This window comes from Malaclemys terrapin, chromosome 6, assembly GCF_027887155.1.
Source record: "Malaclemys terrapin pileata isolate rMalTer1 chromosome 6, rMalTer1.hap1, whole genome shotgun sequence".
Classification (NCBI taxonomy): Eukaryota; Metazoa; Chordata; order Testudines; family Emydidae; genus Malaclemys; species Malaclemys terrapin.
Window position 1 is genome coordinate 42,815,183 of NC_071510.1, and position 22,460 is coordinate 42,837,642.

The 22,460-nt window shown below is 40.2% G+C and overlaps 1 protein-coding gene across 3 annotated transcripts in view; it reads left to right on the plus strand.

Moving 5' to 3' along the window:
- JAK2 (Janus kinase 2) overlaps positions 1–22,460 on the plus strand; it is a 141,997-nt gene that overhangs the window by 49,166 nt on the left and 70,371 nt on the right. For 2 of the 3 annotated variants that reach the window (XM_054031926.1, XM_054031927.1), the window contains exon 2: positions 6,388–6,633. In XM_054031926.1, coding sequence (XP_053887901.1) covers positions 6,414–6,633 — 220 coding nt within the window. In that variant the 5' untranslated portion in view covers positions 6,388–6,413. Of the gene's footprint in view, positions 1–6,387; positions 6,634–22,460 lie in introns of those variants that run through there. The other variant, XM_054031929.1, reaches the window with a different exon arrangement.

Below are 22,460 nucleotides of genomic sequence, written 5' to 3' on the forward strand. Positions count from 1 at the left end.
AGACTTATAGAAAGAGACCTTCTAAAACGTTAAAATATATTACTGGCACATGAAACCTTAAATTAGAGTGAATAAATGAAGACTCGGCACATCACTTCTGAAAGGTTGCTAACCCCTGTTCTAATCCTACTAAATCTCCTGTAGTCTATGGAAACTTTCCTGTAAAGCAGGAAAGAAAAGACCTACATTCCCACAGCTTAAAAAAGCCTTTATACTTATAATACATTGCAAAGAAGCAAAAAAAAAAAAAAAAAAAAAGACACATTGTTTTCCCTTATCATGTCCTCTCTAAAACAAATTCTTTAATCTCAAATCCTTGTGTAACATAGAATATGTTTTGAAGAATGGGTAAGGATTTTTTATATTTGAATTACCAGTCACAATTCTTATTTTATATTTGAATTACCAGGCTAGAAACTACCTGTGCTGTTCTGTAGGCAAGAGGGCAGATCTTCATGTGCATCATGGCAGAGCTTGGCATGCCTGGAATGGAGCAGCAGAGACCGCTTTCTGTCCCTTCTATCCAGAGGCCATTATAGGGCAAGTTTAGCCCATGGCACAAATTAGAAATGTCTGAGGACTGTGCGATGGGCCTTCCTGTTAGCCTGTGATCACCAGAGTGCTGCATGTTCCAGTTGCACCAACTGGGGTGAGATGGGGAGGAGAAGATGGCATAATAGCCAGTTCTGCTGACTTTATATCTCCCAGAAACATGCAAGTAGAATCTCCAGCTGGCTGTTTAAGTTCCCTTTCCATCCTCTTTGTGCTGCCCTGGTGAGGTGCACTGAAGAGTCAGCACAAGCATTTCAGCAAGGATTTTTGGGTCTGAGTTCAGCAGAGCACCTAGGCTTGTAAAATGCACAGTTAGAGAAATCCCTGTTGTGATTACTCAGAATAGTAATAGCTGCTTCGTTTAGAGGCTTATGTAATGGTAATGTTTTTTGTTGAAAAGCATGATTTAACGTGACCAGTAAGGGAGTAGTAAGTTCATATGAGAATCGTTTGTATAACTGGAAGTTCATCAGAATCCAGGGTTTCCCCGGCTATAAATTACTTTTCCTTTCTCACTTCTTTAAATATACAGGCATTAATCCTACTGTCGGCTCTGCTGAAAGTGAATAGAAATGACATTGTCTTTTAAATAACCAGTTTCTTCCTTGCATGAGTATGGACAAGCAGATGAACCATTCCAGTCTAACATCCAGGTGGCAACTAAAATCAGCCCTGATGAAGGGTAGAAGAGGAATTGTGTGTGCTGATAGTAATTTTATTTGATCATCACGAAAAATGACAGCTCTGATTCATCAAATGCTTGCAGTCAAATATCATTCTGGTTAGGATCATAGGTATTGCCATACCAGATCAGACCCAGAGTCCGTCTAGTCCAGTAACCTATCTACGATAATGGCCAGCAGCAGATGCTTCAGAGGAAGTGTGAGAATCCTCCTGCTCCCAAGTAGTTAGAGATTGGTTTAAGCCCTGAATCATGAGTTTAACTGTCTCTTCCAAAATTAGTTACCCAGAATTATAATAGTTACGGCTATTCTTGTAATCCCTACAAATGTCCATTCTGTTTCTGAATTTTGCTAAGTTTTGGTTACATGGCAAATGTTACGTTCAGATCGGCATGCTCCAGTTTGACAGCCGAGTATTTGTAGAGCCCTGCATGGATACAAAATTTATATCCGCAGATATAAAGCAGATATCCACGGAGCTACTGGGCAGGAGACGAACAGTGCTGTGTGAAAGGGACTCCTGTCCAGGAGCATGTGAGCTGCTTGCACACATTGACATGACCAGGGACAGCTGCTGGTGAGTCTGATGCCCGCCCCAGTGGCTGGGACGGGGGGAAGAGGGGAGCAAGTGGAACAGTCATGCCAGAGGAACTGCCCGGGCTGGGTGCTGGCTCCTGTGAGTAGCAGCCCGACATGCTGCTGCTCTCACTGCTGCAGTTCCTGGTAGAGCTCTGCGGATATCCGCATCCATGGATATACATTTTGTATCCGTGAAGGGCTCTAAGTATTTGCACAATAATGGAAGGTACCAGAGTGGAAAAGTCAATTCTAGCTGTAATATGATAGCACCATATAATGTAATTTACAAAAGAGGCACTAATTCCCACCATGTAATTTTTAAGAATTTCTGTATTTTGCACACATTTAAAGACTGTAGTCAAAGCAAATCTGTTTTACCAGAAGGGAAGCTAATGTCTCCCCTCCCTCCCAAATTGCTATTAATATTGGGATGCTTAAAATGTAACTTGGGCTTTTGGTCAACTAAAAAATGGAGCAATGAAAATTTCTTGCCAGGTCACTTTTTTTAATTTGGTGGTAGGCCAATAATCTAATTTTCTTGGGATTATGCAAATGAATAGCTTTTAAGATAGAGCTAGGAATGAAGGTAACGGAGTTGGTGAATCAGCTGTAAAATGAGCAGACAAAATATAGATGAAAACAATTTAATTAATATGAATGGCACTTTCAGGCCCTGATCCTCCAAACACTTATGCGTGTATTTCACTTTATATGCAAGGATAGTCCAGTTGATTTCAATAGGACTGCTGGTGTGTGCTTTCATGTGTTTGCAGGATTGGGGCCTGAACAGACTTTCTGGTGAATTAAACTGATTCAGAGAGACTGTAGTATTTGCTTTCACCTGGTTGCTTCATAATCATTTCAGGCAGGGGTGAAAGTAACTTTAGGGACTTACTTGTACGCAGAGTGGCCGAGGTCCTGAGCAAGGTTGTGGGGCGGGGTGGGCTCAACCAGAAGGGACGGGGCCTCAGGTGGAAGGGACAGGCTGGGGCCAGACTCCGCCTGCCAGCCAGCCAGCACTTTAGAGCTGCTCAGCCCATGCCATCGGGCCTCCGGCAGTGATTTAAAGGATTCGAGGCTCCCGGCCACCGCTGCTGCTAGCGCTACCTCGGGGCTCCGGCAGTGATTTAAAGAGCCCAGGACTCCTGGCCGCCACCACTACCCAAGGACTTGGGGCTCTGACTGTTGGTGCTGCTGGTATGGTCAGCTGTGTACCGGCTCTTACCAGTACGTCGGACCGGACCCGGCTTACTTGTACCTCTGATTTCAGGTTAATAGAGTTGAAACTAGAAAATAGCATAATTTAAGAGACATCATCAATGTAAAAATCGCACCTCTGGAATTGTTTTCATCTGCTTTTGTTACAACTGCCAAGTTGTCCGTTTTTTGCATAAGAGAAAGAGGATGTTAAATGGAAACAATGCTATTTCTTGTAAAGTGATTAACATGGAAGGACCTGACAACTCAGAGAAGAGGAAGTCAATGTTTATTTTGGACAGAAGCCTGAGTTTCTCTACTAAAGTAGTACTATTTAAAGGAATTATTGTTGCAATGAAGGGAGGGCTTCAGTACTAATGTGGACACGAGAACGAATGGATACAAACTGGCCGGGGGGAAGTTTAGGCTAGAAATTAGACGAAGGTTTCTGACCGTCAGAGGGGTGAAATATTGGAACGGCCTTCCTAGGGAAACGGTGGGGGCGACGGACCTGTCTGGTTTTAAGATTAAGTTGGATAAGTTTATGGAGGGAATGGTTTAATGATAAAACATAGTAGCCAAGGAAAACCAAGCAATGGTACATGAACAACATAATGGCCAACAAGGGTCAGGCTAGAGACTCTTGCCTATATGCTCGGGGTATTACTGATCGCCATATTTGGGGTCGGGAAGGAATTTTCCTCCAGGGTAGATTGGCTGAGCCTCTGGAGGTTTTTCGCCTTCCTCCGCAGCATGGGGCAGGGATCACTAGCAGGAGGGTCTCAGCCGATTGAAGTCACTAAAACACAGGACTGGGGACTTCAACGGTAGAGTACAGGGAAGGGTCTTGCGGCCTGCAGCATGCAGGGGGTCAGACCAGATGATCATAATGGTCCCTTCTGACCTTAATGTCTATGAGTCTATGAGTCTATGACTTCATCAGCAGATTAAAACTATTTTGGTAAAGTTTCGTAGGAGCAACTGCCATGCCACAGAAGGCAACAACAGACATACATGTTGTTAACAAAAACTGCAACCTTTATGCCTTTGAAAGGCTTTTGGCATGGCGCTATAAGCAGATACGCTCCAGGTAGTTTTCCTTTTAGGAAAAATGGCTTTCTTGTATGCCTAAAATTAATGTGGCTGTTTCTACTTGAACACTTACATATTCGTGCCACTCCTTGTGTGACAGCCACTGTCTTGACTGACACACCAGAACAGAACCAGGAAATTCCAGACTGAAAAAAGCACAAGTGTCTACAGTTTGAGCTAAAGAGCTAGGCTCCGTAGGTCAGAGCTTTAACAGTCCGGTATGCTCTATTGATCAGACACTGGGGGATGCATAACCCACAGTGGATTGGCACTTGAACCTAGAGAAACAACCTACAGTTGCTGTGAAATACTGACTCCATGTACTAGTTTTATTTTAATATAATAAAAGCGATCTCTGATTTCTTTGTGTTTGTAGATCTTATTTCAGAATTGTCATCAAAATGGTCTTTTGCCCATGTTAATTAACCTACTGAATTAAAGAAGAAATATGTTTTGCAATACTTTGATAGGTACATTAAATCGGATCACATTGTAAATGGGTGGAAATCAACATTTTAAATAGCAATTTGATCGTACATTGAAAAATCTCAAGAATAGAGAGAAGGAATTTTGGTTTGAATACATAATCAAAGAGTAGCATTTCAGAAGATTCTTTTATGAAACAATAATATAGTTCATCAAGTCTAAGAAAATAAATAGATTGTCACAAAGTGCAATCTAATGCATTTCTCCAGACTTGACTTCTAGTAAAACAATAACTTCTTGTTAATTGCACAACAAAATTATTGTTAAAAATCTACCACTTGTCCGGTACATTTTTATGATTCAACATTTCGTTTTAAATATTCTTTACAACAAAAAGCAAGTGCTGAATGAGACCAAGTGATTTTATATAAGCAAACTTTAGAGGGTTTTACCAGTATCTTTCTTTATTAAAGTTTTGATTATACTGAAAAATTCATGATGGTTTCATATGAGAACAAAGACAGTCTTAGCCTAGCCAGTCATTTGCTCTTGGGTGCATTTTAAAAATTCCATCACCAAATTGAGAGGTTTTGAGTGATTTCACTGCTTCTGATGGAGTTCATCCTCTCTGGATCCAGTTAAACCATTCCTGCCAGAGATGACTTAGTCCTGAGAGTGGTTAAAAAATACTACAGAAGAACAAACGTTTTTGTTTTGTTTTGAAGGGAGTAGATTGCACCAAATGGTATATAGTTCCAAAATGTTTTCATTGCCTTCCCTATACCCCATCCCACCCACCTTCAAATTATTTTAGTTGGACAGTGTGCTATACTGTCATTGTTCTCAGTTTATTTTTTCAGTTTCGGTTTTAGCATTAAAGAGCATATCATATAATATATTAGGTTGTGTGCCAAGTTATTTTCTCTTAGTTATGGTTATGAGAGAGCATTTTTGTATAAATGGGAAAACAATTTCTTCACTGGTCTTCTCTGTGAGCACATGCACACTGGTACATGTGATTGATCCCGGAGCAGAATGTTTGATGGAGCTCCTTCTTAAAATATTGGCATAATATTTTAATCTAGTTTGTACAGTGCTTCTAGACTTTGTTTTTACCTTTATTTTCTGTCATGTATTTTAGAATAAATTGTCACTTCAGGAAATGCTAGGAGAATAGGCGCATTTGCTGAAAACTGAAGTCTTTCTAATTAAAATTGTATTCTAAGCTTTCTCTTACAGACGAAATTTAACTGTTCTAGAATGGGCTAAAACACAATTGAACAAGGATTCTTTCTTTTCTGAATTGGCCAGTGTGTGACCTGGTTGATATTCCTTCTTACATGTCATCAGTTCAACCTCTGACCTGTCACTGAGGGGATAATAGGGTTGCACAAGTGTAACAGAGGGACTAATTTGGCCTGCAGAAGCTCTGAGTTTGTACGGCTGACAATTAAGAAGCCTGATTTTACTTGTAAAATGAACATATTTGTTCTGGAATTCATTGAGAGGCAATAATGATGGAACTTTACAAAGCCTTTTTGTTTTTCCCACACAGTCACTTTTCAGAGTAGAATTGCATTGTAAATTGTAGAAGAGCTCACTTTTTGCTAAACTTTCTGAGAAATTATGCAGTCCTAACTCAGTACTATAATTCAAGGCTTTTGTGCTTCAAAATGTTGACTTTACCAGTGAAAAGCATCCCAGTTTTTTTTTTAATCTATATATTTATGTAGGAAATTGTAACAAGTTTACGAATTATTGCCATGTAAATATGGGAGATACCAGATCTTGTGTAGCTCTTTCAGTTTTCCTGGCTTTTTAAAGTCAGCAAATAATCTTTGGGTTTTTTTTGTTTTAGACAAATGCTCTAAACATAATGAAAAGATGGCCTGCCTTACAATGACCGAGATGGAAGGAACAGCAACTTCTACTGTCCACCAAAATGGTGACATCCTTGGGACTGCAAATGCTCCCAAGCAGACAGAGCCAGTGCTTCAGGTTTACCTTTATCATTCCCCCGAGAAGACCGAAGGAGATTATCTTCAGTTTCCAGCTGGCGAATATATTGCAGAAGAGATTTGTGCTACTGCTTGTAAAGCTTGCGGTAAGAATATATATGATGGTTTTTCTAGTGATAGCGTGATATTGTTTCAGCTTCATGCAACATTAGTTTTTAATATAGTGCACACAGTTCCTGACAAAAATGTATTATGCTATAACTCGTGCATGTATAGAACAATGTTTTTGTTTGTTTGTTTCTGACCCTTCTCTGCTATGTGAGTTCATTATTTGCTGATTACCTCTACATTAGCCATTCAAAACTTTAACTATTAAGGAAGGGTTTATCAACAGAACTGTTTATACCAGCCCTGCAAAGCACCCCGATGCATTTTGTGACCAAGAGTTAGAAGCAGTGTTCTCTCTAATTTTTCCCACCCATGTGCGGAATGAATTTCGTTATGTGCACCAATATGGAGGTGATGTGTGAGGGGGCTCAGGGCTGTGGCAGAGGGTTGGGGTGCAGTGGTGTAAGGGCTCTGGCTGGGGGTGCAGGCTCTGGGGTGGGTCTGGTGCAGAAGGTTGGGTGCAGGGGTCTGAGGGCTCTGGCTGGGGGTGCAGGCTCTGGGGTGGGTCTGGGGATGAGGGGTTTGGGGTGTATGAGGGGGCTCCAGGACTACGGTGGGGAGAGAGGACTTCCCCCAGCTCTTTCTCCCTGCAGCAGCAGCACCTGGGCTGGAGGGGGGGAGAGGCACCTCTCTCCCTGCAGCAGCAGCTGTGGGGCTTGGGCTGGGGCTGCAGGATAGGCGCCCTTTCCCCTACCCCAGCAGGTCTGGGCCAGGGCCGGGTTCCTGCCATGGGAGGGGCACCCTGGACTGGCCAGGAACCAGGCTGTGGCAGAGTCAGTACCAGCAGAGGTGCACCCCGGCTGGGGCAGGTTGGGGGCCGGGGGAGAGGCACCCCTCCCCCGGTTGGTCCCCAACCACGGCGAGTTCACTGAGCACTTGCACGGCACTAAATAGGCTGTTGCGCGGCCGCACAGCTTACAGGGAACTTAGGTTAGAAGTACAGCTATCTGGAGGACAATAATTCTCTCTTGCAGTAATGTTAATGTTTTGAAATTTTGTTTTTGTTCCACATAGAAATGAAAACAAAACCTTTCAGATGGTTTTTATGAAATGAAATTGTGTCAAAATGGTGGTTTTTAGATTGACAAACAGCTTTTCAATTTCTCTCTCACTGTATCACTGTTGCAAAAAAAGCAAACATCATTCTGGGATGTATTAGCAGGAGTGTTGTAAGCAAGACACAAGAAGTAATTCTTCCACTCTACTCAGCGCTGATTAGGTTTCAACTGGAATATTGTGTCCAGTTCTGGGTGCCACATTTCAGGAAAGATGTGGACAAATTGGAGAAAGTCCAGAGAAGAGCAACAAAAATGATGAAAGGTCTGGAAAACATAACCTATGAGGGAAGATTGAAAAAACTGGGGTTGTTTAGTCTGGAAGAGAGAAGGCTGAGAGGGGTCATGATAACAGTTTTCAAGTACATAAAAGGTTGTTGCAAGGAGGAGGGAGAAAAATTATTGTTCTTAACCTCTGAGGATAGGACAAGCAGCAATGGGCTTAAATTGCAGCAAGGGAGGTTTAGGTTGGATATTAGGAAAAACTTCCTAACTGTCAGGGTGGTTAAGCACTGGAATAAATTGCCTCGGGAGGTTGTGGAATTTCCATCTTTGGAGATTTTTAAGAGCAGGTTAGATATACACCTGTCAGGGATGGTCTAGATAATATAGTCCTGCCATGCTTGCAGGAGACTAGACTAGATGACCTCGAGCGGTCCCTTCTAGTCCTATGATTCCATGATTGTCTGTCTCTTATGTCAGAAGTTACCAGCGAATGCGGGATCTCAAAACCTTTCTTGACAAAAATGTCATCCAAACTAATATGTCTCTATGAAAGTTTTCAGCTCTGACAAAATATGCATGTTTCTATGAAATTTCATTTTGTCAAAAAAGTTCTGACCAGCTGTAGTTACAAATAGCTGTTATAATGACCTATGGCCTTTATCCTGAGCTTTCTAACACTTATATGTATGATAACTTTGCAAATGTGAATAGTTCCATTAAGTACAGTGGGACTATTTATGTACGTGAAGTTACTTGCATGCATATATGTTTGCAGGACCATGGCCGTAATGGGTAAATATGGCAAGCAGTAAATAAAAAATAGCTCACTTTGGGCCATAGAGAAGTAAATCCTTTTTAATGGGAAGAGAATCATCAGCCAGGACAGTGGGTTGTTATGAAACCTTTTGAGAGAGAGTAGATATTACATATTTACACACAAGAAAGGGATTCATAGAATCATAGAATATTAGGGTTGGAAGAGACCTCAGGAGGTCAAGTAGTCCAATCCCCTGCTTAAAGCAGGACCAACACCAACTAAGTCATCCCAGCCAAGGCTTTGTCAAGCCGGGCCTTAAAAACCTCTAAGGATGGAGATTCTACCACCTCCCTAGGTAATCCATTCTAGTGCTTCACCACCCTCCTAGAGAAATAGTGTTTTCTAATATCCAACTAGATCTCCCCCACTGCAACTTGAGACCATTGCTTCTTGTTCTGTCATCTGCCACCACTGAGAACAGCCTAGCTTCATCCTCTTTGGAACCCCCTTTCAGGTAGTTGAAGGCTGCTATCCAATCCCCCCCTCACTTTTCTCTTCTGCAGACTAAATAACCCCAGTTGCCTCAGCCTCTCCTCGTAAGTCATGTGCCCCAGTCCCCTAATCATTTTCGTTGCCCTCTGCTGGACTCCCTCTAATTTGTCCACATCCCTTCTGTAATGGGGGGACCAAAACTGGAGGCAGTACTCCAGGTGTGGCCTCACCAGTGCCGAATAGAGGGGAATAATCACTTCCCTCGATCTGCTGGCAATGCTCCTACTAATACAGCCCAATATGCTGTTGGCCTTCTTGGCAATGAGGGCACACTGCTGACTCATATCCAGCTTTTCGTCCACTGTAATCCCCAGGTCCTTTTCTACAGAACTGCTGCTTAGCCAGTTGGTCCCCAGCTTGTAGCGATGCATGGGATTCTTTCTTCCTAAGTGCAGGACTTTGCACTTGTCCTTGTTGAACCTCATCAGATTTCTTTTGGCCCAATCCTCCAATTTGTCTAGGTCACTCTGGACCCTATACCTACCCTCCAGCATATCTAACTCTCTCCCCCATTTTAATGTCATCTGCGAATTTGCTGAGGGTGCAATTAATCCCATCATCCAGATCATTGATAAGGACGTTGAACAAAACTGGCTCCAGGACCGACCCCTGGGGCACGCCGCTTGATACCGGCTGCCAACTAGACATTGAGCCGTTGATTTCTCCTGTTGAGCCCGAATCTAGCCAGCTTTCTGTCCACTTTTAGATTGGATGAATGGACTATATACTTTTTTTAACTTACTGGCAAAAATACTGTGGGAGATCATATCAAAAGCTTTGCTAAAGTCAAGATCTATCACATCCACCGCTTTTCCCATATCCACAGAGCCATTTATCTCATCATAGAAGGCAATCCAGTTGGTCAGGCATGACTTGCCCTTGGTGAATCCATGTTGACTGTTCCTGATCACCTTCCTTTCCTCCACGAGCTTCAAAACGGATTCCTTGAGGACCTGCTCCCATAGGCGCCGACTCCGTGGTGGGTGCTCTTCACCCACTGGCAGCTCTCCTCCCCCGATCACCATGAATTTTCAAAGATAATGGCCAGTGGCTCTGCAGCATGTCACCCAACTTCCTCAGCACCCTTGGATGCCTTAGATCTGGACCCATGAACTTGTGCACATCCAGCTTTTTTAATAGTCCTTAACCTGTTCTTTCCCCACTGAGGGCTGCTCACTTCCTCCCCATACTATGTTGCCCAGTGCAGCAATCCGGGAGCTGACCTTGTCTATGAAGACCGAGGCAAAAAAAGCATTGAGTACTTCAGCTTTTCCCACATCATCTGTCACTATTATGCCTCCCCCATTCAATAAGGGTCCCACACTTTCCTGGACCCCACCTTGTTGCTAACATACCTGTAGAAACCATTCTTGTTACCCTTCACATCCCTTGCTAGTTGCAACTCCAATTGTGCCTTGGCCTTCCTGATTACACCCCTGCATGCTCTAGCAATATTTTCATACTCCTCCCTAGTCGTCTGTCCAAATTTCCACTTCTTGTAAGCTTCCTTTTTGAGTTTAAGCTCATCGAAGATTTCACCATTAAGCCAAGCTGATTGCATGCCATATTTGCTATTCTTTCTGCACTTCGGGAAGGTTTGTACCTGCACCCTCAATAAGGCTTCTTTAATATACAGCCAGCTCTCCTGGGCTCCTTGTCCCCTCATATTAGCTTCCCAGGGGATCCTGCCCATCAATTCCCTAAGGGATTCAAAGGGATTCCTTTGAATCTGAAGGGATTCCTTTAGAGCTGTTTAACTTTTGGCCAGATTTTGAAATGAATGGAAGCTGAGAGCAATAGTCAAATAATTGAAACAGTTTTGCTCTTTCTGTACACACTTCAGCTAGTTTTAATTAACTAAACAGAAATTAAACAGCAAAAAACTTTGCTCTCATAAGGTCTAATTTAAACCCAAAAAAGAAATAATTAGAGCTGAGGCTGGAATTGTGTCTTTAATTCAGATCTATTGTAACTAGGTTTTATTGGGGGTTGTGGAACAAGAGGTTGATTTCACATGCTGTACTTTAGGTCCTACAGGCTTTGGATACTGCATTGTGAGTTAACAATCATCATTCAGTGTCATCTCCTTGGGTTTAAACATATTTTCTGTTGCTTAGTCAATAAACAAAAAAACTAGATTGCCATTTTGCTTCCCATTTTTTAGGAATGTGAAATACTACATAGGTTTCCAATGTGGTGGTGGTGGTGATTATTTTGTATTACAGTAGACCTAGGACAGGATTCTGGACTTGTCGTCTGATCTGGCATGTCAAATCCTACGTTCCTACAATGATTTTTTTGGGGAGTAGGGTATGTAATATAAGGCACATGAAAACACAATCTACCAGTATTTAGTGAGATAGTGAAAATTAATGTGCATAATTTTGAATTCCAAAATAACACTGCTAAAATAGGTAGCCCAGAATATTGTAGGGGTTCAAATTTTTTAAAATTTGGAGGCATGGAGTATTTGTCTGAAGTTTTTTGAAAATTACCTCTGTAGAGGTCTCCTGTTGAGATTTGTACTATTCTATCAGTATTGCAAGACAGGAATCACATTGAAAAACAGTTCCCCTTTAGGGAACATGACTGCCTCCTTGCAAATGCAAACACTCAATATGTGGTGTTAAAAAGGGAGCATCATTCCATCCCTCTCAATTCCTTCTTTGCCAATCAGCCACAAGAATTGGAAGCCATTTATGTATGCCTGGAGTTTCCATGTGTTGTCTCTTAAGAATTCTGTTCTCCTGCTTTTAATATATTCCCCCCCACCCCATTGTAAATAGTTTGTAGTTAATTTAGGTAGGTTTTTAGTGTGCACTGTTCTCCTATTGGGATTGAGTTGTTGTAGGCGTTTGAGAGATGCATCCTATGCTGACTCCAGCTCTGTGCTGTTTTGGTGCTGTAGGACTTTATCTGATTTTGGCCACTTGGGTTTCACATAGACTCTGCTAGTTAAGTCCTGTTGTATTGTTCATTGTTCCCTTTGATTTTTCAGGCATGGCTGAGACTGACAAATACACAATTAAAACCAGGCTATCATCCTCAGTGCCTTCTGTGTCTTAGGCAGAGCATCATCTTGGACAGCATGTCTGTATGTGCAGGATTCACCCCTGGGGCCCATAAGGAAAGAGACTGTTATTTAAGGTGGTTTCTTTGGCAAGGGACCATCAGATTTGAACTGTCAGGTCTAGCTTCCACTGGTCCCAGTTTCTTCTGATCCTCGGGTTTGACAATCCGACTCTTGAGTTTTTCTAGGACTCATAATGTCAGTTCTGATGAAGTCTTAAATCAAAATCTTCCAAGTATCCTTGGGATAAGCAATCAAAACCTTATGGCTGTAGCGCCTTTCCCATGGACCCGTTGGCACTGTCAGAGGAACAGACAAGCTATTGTCTTCTCTTACACAGAAGGAAAAATAGGAAACGTTCCTGGGGACTCCCCTTAGACCTGGCGTTCTAGAGGCATGGCGTTCCAGAAGGTGTAAGAAACCCCATGATTCTAAGACTAGATCAGAATAGGAAGCATTTTCAGATCAAGGGACTGTGCACTGTTGCCATTAGCACCTCTATAGGTCCTGCTGCCCAGTTATTGCTATTGGATCCAGCATCTGCAGACGCCTACACTGGTGGTTGTTAGAGATAGTGGTAGGGCGTCTTCATAACTGAATGATTCCTGTGTTACCTACATATATTGTTGGAGTCTCAGAAGGTCTTGATGAGGAGGTGGTGTTAGCTGAAATTGAGGATATTTTTCCTGTGAGTCTTGTGTACCAAATTGCTTCTTTTGTTTACCAGTATTCCCAATATTTTGGTCTGTTAGCTTTAATCAAATAAACCAGGTTTGTACCATCTGAGTTCAGATAGTAGAAACCAGAGTGATGGAACCTTTGAGGGAGTGCACTATTTATCATCTGTCTCTGAGGATTACTTCCTTGGTTGTTATGACATCAGTAAGGAGAGTAAGTAAGTTTGAAGTTTTTGTGGATTGTAAGGCCAGAAGAGATCATTAGATCAACAAGTCAGACCTCCTGTATATCAAAGACCATTAAATTTCATTCAGTTAACCCTGTGTTGAGCCCATTAACTTGTGTTTGACTAAAGCATACTTTCCAGTAAGGCATTCAGTCTTGATTTGAAGACAACAAGAGATAGTGAATTCACTATATTCCCTTGGTAATTTGTTCCAGTGGTTAATAATCCCCACTGTCAAAAACATGTGCATTATTTTCAGTTTGAATTTGTCTGTCTTCAGATTCCAGCCATCGGTTCTTGTTATCCCTGTCTTTCCTAGATTAAAGAGCCCTGTAGTACACAGTATCTTTCCCTTGTGAAGGTACTTAGACACTGTAGTCAATTCACCTTTGTTTTCTTTTTCGTAAACTAAATGAACTGACCTCTTTAGCTTGTTAAGTCTCTCACTGTAAGGCATTTTCTTTAGCCCTTGAATAATTGGTGTGGCTGTCTTCTTCATGCTCTCAATTTTTTTCAACATCCTTTTTCAAATGTGGATATCAGAACTGTATTTGGTATTTTTGTGTTGGTTTTACAAATGCTGTATATACAAAGGTAACATCACTTCCCAGTTTGTACACCCAAGGATTGCATTAGTCCTTTTTGCAAAGACATCACACTGGGTGCTTATGTTCAGTTGCTTGTCTACTGTGACCCCTAAATCTTTTTCAGAGTCACCGCTTTCTGGTATACAGTCACCCTTCTGTTGGTGTGACCAACAATCTTTGTTCGTAGATGGATGATCTTGCTTTTGGCTGTATTAAAACACATTTTGTTTGAATGGATCCAGATCACTCTCTGTGACTGCTCTGTACTCATCATAATTTATTATTCCACCAATCTGTGTCTCAACTGCAAATAGTCTCAGCAGTGATCTTTTATTTACTTCCAAATCATTGATGAAGATTTTGAATAGTATTAGACCTAGAACTGATCCCTGCAGAGCCCCACTAGAAATAACTCCATTCAATGATTATTCCCCAATGAGAAAGTTGCGCGGCACTGAATCAGATACCTTACAGAAGGCTATTACATCTCTGTAGTTGCCTTTATCAACTAATCTTATAATCTCATTAAAATCAAATTGGGTTTCTTTGACCCGACCTATTTCCCATAAAATCCATGTTTTGATGGCTGGACCTTCATTTTACAAGGAAAAGGGATCTTCTATCCTGGCCCAATTTTTACTGACTTTCATTTATAGTAGACTATAAAAAATACCGTCTTTCCCCAAAGCTATATGTATTACCTGAGGAAACTAGGTTGCGTGAACTTGATATTTAAGGGAGTTTTGAGTAGTTTGGACAAAAGATATTTAGGTTATTCCTAACTTTTGGTGGTAAATCTAGGGGTGGAAACCACTTTCAGTACAGAGACTTTCAAAATGGATAAGACTTTGTACTAAGTTGTTGCAGCTTAGTTGGTATCCCTGTAAATATGAGGAAATTAGAGTTCGTTCCACTAGATCTAAGGCAGCTTTCATAGCATGCTTATGCAATGTGTTTCTCACTGAAATGTGTAATTGATAGTTTTTTGTGAATTAGTGGACAGAAGGTGGCTGGGGCTTTGTCCCTTTGGTAACATTGTTGTGAATGTTGGGTCTGTGGTGCTGCTTTGCTAGGTAGCTTGTCGTGTTGAGCGTGTATACTTCGCAAGAGTGTGGCTTTGCAAAGGCAGTAAGTACACTCAAATAACATTTATGGTGGTGAACTCCTTTCTCTTCTAGATGTTTGCCATGAATCTGTGTCAGTTTTTTTTCATTGCTGTTCCGATAGTGAATGGATATATTTGTGTAATGAAAAGTTTAGGCTTTGTATCTTGGTACCTATGAAGTGATCTGTCAGGAACACAAACTGAAAGTACAGTACATAGAGTAAATAAGTACAATATCTTTTTTCTTTATTGTTCCTTCAAGCTGTTCCGTCTGTTGTAGGGTGTAATAAACCTCCACTGTTGCCAGCTCTAATTTCATTTAAGGAATGTAGGGCAATTTTTTGATCTTAAAAATATTTGTTGGAATATTAAGCCCAAATTTTGAAATTTCCATTCAAAGGCCAAAGGGAAATTTTTCTGATTAATATCATTAATTGGCTAAATATAAATGTTTTCCAATAGTAACTCTCATTTCATGATGTTCAATTTTTAAGTAAACAATGTAGTTTTATATTCCTACATGAATGTTGCTTAATGTTGGATTGCCCTGCGCTAGTTGCCCTGTAATAATTTATGAATACTGTATGTTAATCTGGTTATTGGAACGTTTACTAGATGAATCTGTTGGTTTGGCAAAATAGGGAGCTGTCAAGAAAAACAAGCAGAGGGAAAACAATGGCTCAAACTAAAGCGTGATCCACACAACCAATTTATGTGGGTATAACCTCACCACTTCGGATGGGGAAATCCACCACACCCCTGAGCAACAGTTCTATCGACCTAACCCCTGGTGTAGACAGCACTATGTTGACGGGAGAAGCTATCGCTTTTTGAGGAGGTGGAGTACCTACAAAAACGGGAGAAGCTCTCCCATTGGCATCAATAGAGTCTTCATTAAGTGCTACAGTGGCGCAGCTGCAGTGCTGTAAGTGTAGACCAGCGCTTGACCATCTCTAGCGGAGGACTAAATGTTGTTAAGAGACGACACCCAAACTATTAGTTTTGAAGATTGTGCTTCCTAGCTCCAGCCGTCTTACAAAACTTGTTTTGGCAAGAAGGGCCAAAGCCTGGAAACCCAGAAGAACAAAAGGATTGTAGGAGTTTGAAAAGGATCACTCTCTCAAGAGATTGGGTGTTCTTTGGTGGAAAACTAGTCTAAGACACAGGCACCTGCTTAGGTGTCTGGAGAAATTTAGGCTTGCTTGGATTACTATCAGGTGATTGTAAGCCTTTAGGTAAAATGGACAAGTGTGTAGAATAGTTTGTTCTTTTTTTAAAAAAAAAAGAATCCTTTTCTGCTTTGTTTTTATTGCAAAATAAAGAATACATTTGTTTTAAGAAGGCTTTGTTGTCACACTAACCACTGGGGACAGACTCCTGAAGCTAAGGACTGCATGTGTCTGAACTCAGACCTGCTGGATAAGACTGGTTGATACGCTAGGTAGTATAGCCCAGGGGCCAGTCAAAGAGTGGGGAGACTTATTCCACCGCAGACGTGAAGGCACAGTGCCTTACAGCTGAGGGGGTGCACTCAGAGAGACAGGGGTATATTAGCCCTGTAGCCAAGACACCAAAACACATTGGTGGAGTAGTAAAATTGGCTGAAGTATAATGCACCCAGTAATTATTTAAAAAAAATTATCTGGGATTTGTGTAACTCTAAGACCTATTTTGGTAGAGATTCCAGCTACATCAAAATAAAGATGAATACTTAATATTTGTGCCAAGTGGTTTTGCCATCCAGACAACGATCAATAGGCAAAGAGATAATCTTGTCTTGTACCATTTACACAGCTCAAACAATTGAAGGCTTTTCCAGTCTGCACTGACTTGGCTTTAGGTCTGTTGTACATGACATGTGTTTGCTATATAAATATTGGTCTGAAGCTGAACGCCAGTACATCCACAAAAAAACAAATTCAGCATACTTAAAACAGAAACTTAGTATCTTGTATGGTGTCAAGAATCAGAGGGGTAGCCGTGTTAGTCTGGATCTATAAAAAGCAACAGAGTCCTATGGCAAGTCTGTTAGTCTATAAGGTGCCACAGGACTCTTTGTCGCTTTTTAGTATCTTGTAGTTATGTTTCTGGTAAGGTATAGCAAATGCAACCCTTTTCCAATGTTGTTCAAAGAGTTTCCCATATAAATATCTCAACACCAATTTGGAAATATAACTTTCTACCCTGAATGAAAAAAAAATAGTTACAGTACTTTCAGTACTAGAAGTAGAAAAAATGTATTGAGGATTCAGGTGCATTTTTAGTAATTTGTTGCTGTCACACATGAAGGGGGGGAAAGTCACTGCTGTACCTGAAAAAATATTTCTAGACATTTTAGTGGAGGTCTATTCCAGATTTTGCAGTTTTATTATGTCATTTTACAGGAAGCATGGAAACATAATTTCCTGTTGGTATTTTAAATTGGTTAATCTGAAAGAGGGATGGTCTAATGTGCTCCTCTTCAACTAACCAAGGAGTTGTTTAAATTCGCATATAAAGAACATTAGACCAACAGTGTGATCTATTTTTGCGTGTGTGTGTGTGTGTGTGTGTGTGTGTAAAATATATATATTACACGCACACACACACACACCTGAAAATATAAAAATCAGAAAATAAATGGATAATTATGCCAAGGACCAGTTAGATTGTATGGGTATGTAAACTGTGATTGAACAGATTATAAAGATAAAAGTAGTAGGATAAATCTTAGATCCCAATTTGCCTTGGAAAAGAAGGAATATACTGTAAGTAGAACTAGTTGACAGTGAAAAAGGTGGAAAACGTGGAAGAATGCTAGTTGTACATAGGGAATTAAGAAGTCCTACCCAATCTAATATATCTAGGTTTTTTGTTTGTTTTATACCAAACCTATAACCTTAGCGTCTGGGAGCTTTTTTCCTCTGGTTCACCAAAATTCAGTTCTCTCTCAAATGAAATAAATTTTTTTAAGCTGTTTAGTTTCTGGTGGGCATTTGTCTCATTTATAAAACAATTACCCAGCTAAGCACAGTTAACACAATTGGTGTTCATTGTTTAGAAAGAGCTCCAGGACTGGACTAGCACAGATGTTGCAAGTTAGGACTGAGGTGCAGAGCTGTGTGTGAATGTTTATTTTACTAAGTGCTTTCCTGTGCCAGTGTTATATCAAGTCCTAAGTTTACTCTCCCCAAATTGTAAATATAAAACAAAACAAACAAAAACAAACACCCCCAAAAGCCACCCAAAAAACAAAGCGTGACAGAGGTCTGGTTATAAAAATAGGCAGTTGGGAATAAAGAGAGCATGAATTGAATTGTGGTGTTGGTATGCAAATTGGATACAAATTATCAGAAAAATCTCAAGTTTATTTCAGTTCAAAATGTGTTTATTTGTATAGTGAAAGGTGATTATTCTTAAAATTTATGTTAACCCTAGGTTTTACAAATGCATTCATTGTTGGTGATTTGTAATAACTAATGTTTTCTTTGTTTTACAAGTTCTGATTTAGATAATACAATGCGTTCATTTCCCTATAAATGGACTTAAAATTTTCCATCATCAGACAGATTTTTAGAAATGGTTCTCTTGAGTGTATTTCTAGAATTACAGACTGCCTCCCCTGGACAATCAAAATAGTGTATTTCATGCATCAGGTTAATTTTAAGGATCAAGAATTTTTCTCTTGGGTGTTTTTAGTTTGACCTTTCACCCACTGAATGGAATACTGCCCATGTCACTTTCCTGAATAAATCCTCTTTCACCCCAAGTTTTTGTTTTTTAAAGACTAATATTCTGATTCTTCCTTTGGTTGAATTATAGGACTAATAAATAAAATACAAAATATTGCCTAGAAGAATATAACCTATGTAAATAGTCTTTACCATGTAGATAACTGAAAGTGAAGAGGTTTTTGCATTGTACTAGTCAAATGAGTATTTGTCAGTCATATTTCAAGAATATTTTAATACAGATAACCAGCTGCTTACGTTTTTACCTCAAGAGATTTGTTTTATTCCATGTTCTCTCAGAACCTAATAAGAAATTAACAATAAATGGTACAGAACTAGTCGCTCTGAAGGGCCTGCTTGTGGAAACGGCAAAATACATTAATGTGCTTAGAAATCTTAACTACAGCTGCAAAAAGGTTAAGTAGCTGCCAGGCAAAGTCTCTTGTATTTTTCCTGCTATAAATTTACTCTCTATTTTGCTCTCAAAATGCTTTTTATAGAACAAATTTGGCATCACTTGCATACGTGATTTTTGATAGGCATCTGTGTGCATTCTTTTAGCTGGCCAGGGCTTTCTTCTGAATAGTCCTTCCCTTGAGCCAGGACTTCAGGATTTAACTGTCATAACTGGAAATGGAGATTGAACACTCATAAGAAAACTTTTCCGATGGACCCCAGTTACTTGTTGCCACAGTTGCTAATTGTCCCTGCTATTTTGAGCCAGGAGATGCACTGAATTTGTTGGCTGTGATATTTTTTGACCTCATCTTGAAAGGCTCCTGGGTGAATTTGAATTTTCCCCATCTGACTTGCTAATGAGCTGGAAGTTTCATTTTAAAGAGATTTCCTTTGGTAAAAATGGCTATTCTAATTTTACGTAGACAAGCAACAAGATGACAGAGAGTTGTTAAGTTGTAAGGCATGTGGCATAACTATATTGCAGACCTTGCCAGCATTGTCTAAGAAAGGGAGGATTTTCATGGTCACATCTACGTATTGTATAGTGTATTAATTTTTCAGATTAAAAAATAGCTGCAGCTCCTCTATTATTATCTTTTCTTACCATGATTCAATGAAGAGTTCCATATTCTAGCTGAAGAAGTATGAACTAATCAGTTCAGACAATAGTAAGTAGCCTGGATTCACATTACTCTAGATGCGAACCAGGAAAGTTGGGAGGGTGTATTTCCTATCATACAACTCAGGAATGGTATTGGTACTATCTGCCAGTCAGTGTCTTTGGGGTGAGAGCTTTTCCTGATCCCTACTGCATTTGAGATAGACAGGGAGTGGATTAGTCTACAGTCAGTTGAATATTACCTTGACAGTTCTATACCTCTAACAAGTAGGGCACACTGTGACTAAATGTTCAGGGGAAGCGAACAAAACCCCCCCAAAACATTTCACTGGCCAGAAAAAGGAACACTAGACACTCTGCAAGAAACTAACTTTCACTCTATGCATCCGAAGAAGTGAGGTTTTTACTCACGAAAGCTTATGCCCAAATAAATCTGTTAGTCTTTAAGGTGCCCCCAGACTCCTTATTGTTGTTGTAGAGACAGACTAACATGGCTACCCCCTGATACTTGCAAGAATCTAGTTAGCCTTAGAGGTAAGTGAATGTAAAGGCTGAAAGATTAGAGTGAAAGAGGGTTTATTCAGGAAAGGGATCAGGGCAGTATTCCATCTAGGGGGTGAAAGGTCTGCCATGATTAAGATAATTTGCCTGACAGGTTTGCTGTGATGATGGATTAATGTTTATGCAGAGCTTTTAAAATATAAAATGCTATTCTTCTTGTTGAGTTAACCACAACCAGCTAACACATTTTTTAAATGTGACTGCCTTTGTCTACGCTACATACTCAATGCTGTTTAACAGCATGTTAATTAAAAGATGAGTTAACACATTTTCTAACGCACTTAATTTATGCATTGTAGACAAAGCATGATCTGCACATAGTTTTTGTACGGGTATAACTGTGTTTGTTAGAGAGTGGGATGTGTTACCCAAATAGTTATACTGGTACAACCACTAATGTGGTTACACTCATAGTGGTATAAAGGTTATCCCAATGTAGCTTTTTGCCCTTTCTGTATAGGAATAAACTATGTTGGTATAAGCATCTTTACATGAGTATAACTTCATCCACACTACGTGGGGCTGAACTGTTTTAACGATACCTATACGATTAGCGTGGTTAAACTTTAGTGTGGAGACATAAGTCCTTAGCAGATACAGGAGAAAGCAAGATGTTGCAAAGCAAATTATTCTAATTGCCTCTCTCACTGGCTGCAATGAGAAATGAGAGTGGAAGAATAAAACCTTGCATTTGTTACAAGGCCAATTCTTCATTGTAGCTCCAGAGTGACCCATGAGTATTTTCAACCCAAATCCATCCATACTGTTCAATGCTGGGGGATTTTTAGATATTTTAAGTTGTTATTCAAGAAGGTGAATTAGATGAGGTGTCAATTCACCAAATGATCCTATTGCTTCCTTTTAGTGGTTCAATGAATTACTTTGTACTGTCCTACAGTTATCCACCAACTCTGACACAAGACTAGAAGAGGCCACTCTCCGGATTCATTTAGCAGTCACATTGCCTGTTCATAAAACTTCTGCCCAAAGAACAGCCAGTTTTGTCTCATCCGTAGTCCCTATATATATACTTTATTTATTTATTTATTTATTTTTAGGTAACGATTTTGTAGACACACTAAAAAATAATTTCTTTAATAGGATGTTGAATTCTCTTTTCACATTTTTAGTTAGTCTGTCTGAGCCACTGTCTCCTCTTCTGATTATTTATTAATTAAATAATTGAGTATTGACAGTGTGCTCAGTGCTGTAGGAGATGCAGTTCCTGCCATGTAAAGCTTTCAGTCTCTTTACTCCTATTTTGCTTACAATGAAGATAGTTGTTTTAGCCATTATTTCAAATGCTGTTTACGTATCTGTGCCTTGGCAGATGATTTTTGTTCCAGAAGAGAGTTGTAACTGCTTCTGCAACTTCATTATTATGTGCTCAAAAAGTCCCTGCTAGGAAGAATTATATGGAAAGATATGTTTCAGACCTATATTCTGTCTTCTGCAAAGTCTTTCCACAGCAGTCCGGACTGACCCAGTTTTTGTTTACATACGGTATGTGAGATTTCATTTCTTAAGTGCAGGACTATTCTGGCACAGAACACATGGATACTTTTTTTTAAACGTAGAACAAAACATAAATCATTTTGGTGGGACTTGCTGTGTTTACATCAATGATGTTTTCTTTGTGGGTGCTCAGTGCCCAATTGGAATTATGACAGCTAAACTCTAAGATGTGAATTGACGTGCAGAGTCATATTTGTTTCTTTGTATTTTAAGCCATCCTCTCTGTTTGCTGTTGAGTATTCCAATCTCTGCCTTGTTCTTCGCAGAGCAATGAACAGCAGATCTTGAGAGCAGCAGTTACGTGACCTTGATTGAGATTTCTCACTTTGATCAATATGCTGCCCCAGTCCGTACACCAGATTGACTTTGGAGTTCTAGCTGCTGCCATTACAACTTGGGGACCCTTGCTTCGTTCTTAGTGAGGGATGAATGGTGCTCAGTGAATGAGGCAGGGAACAGTAAAGAAAAAAATATATACCGAACAGCTCCTTTGTTCACTGTACGTCATCCAACTTGCATAGTGAATTAGGCAGAAGTCCTCTGGGTAAAATATATACTCCTGGGGGCATTCTGCAATAAAAAAATCTGTGCACAATATTTTAAAATTCTGCAGATTTTATTTGTCAAAATAACACTACATAATCATGCCAGTTTCAATTATTTTGGTAATTTATTTAAAAATACCT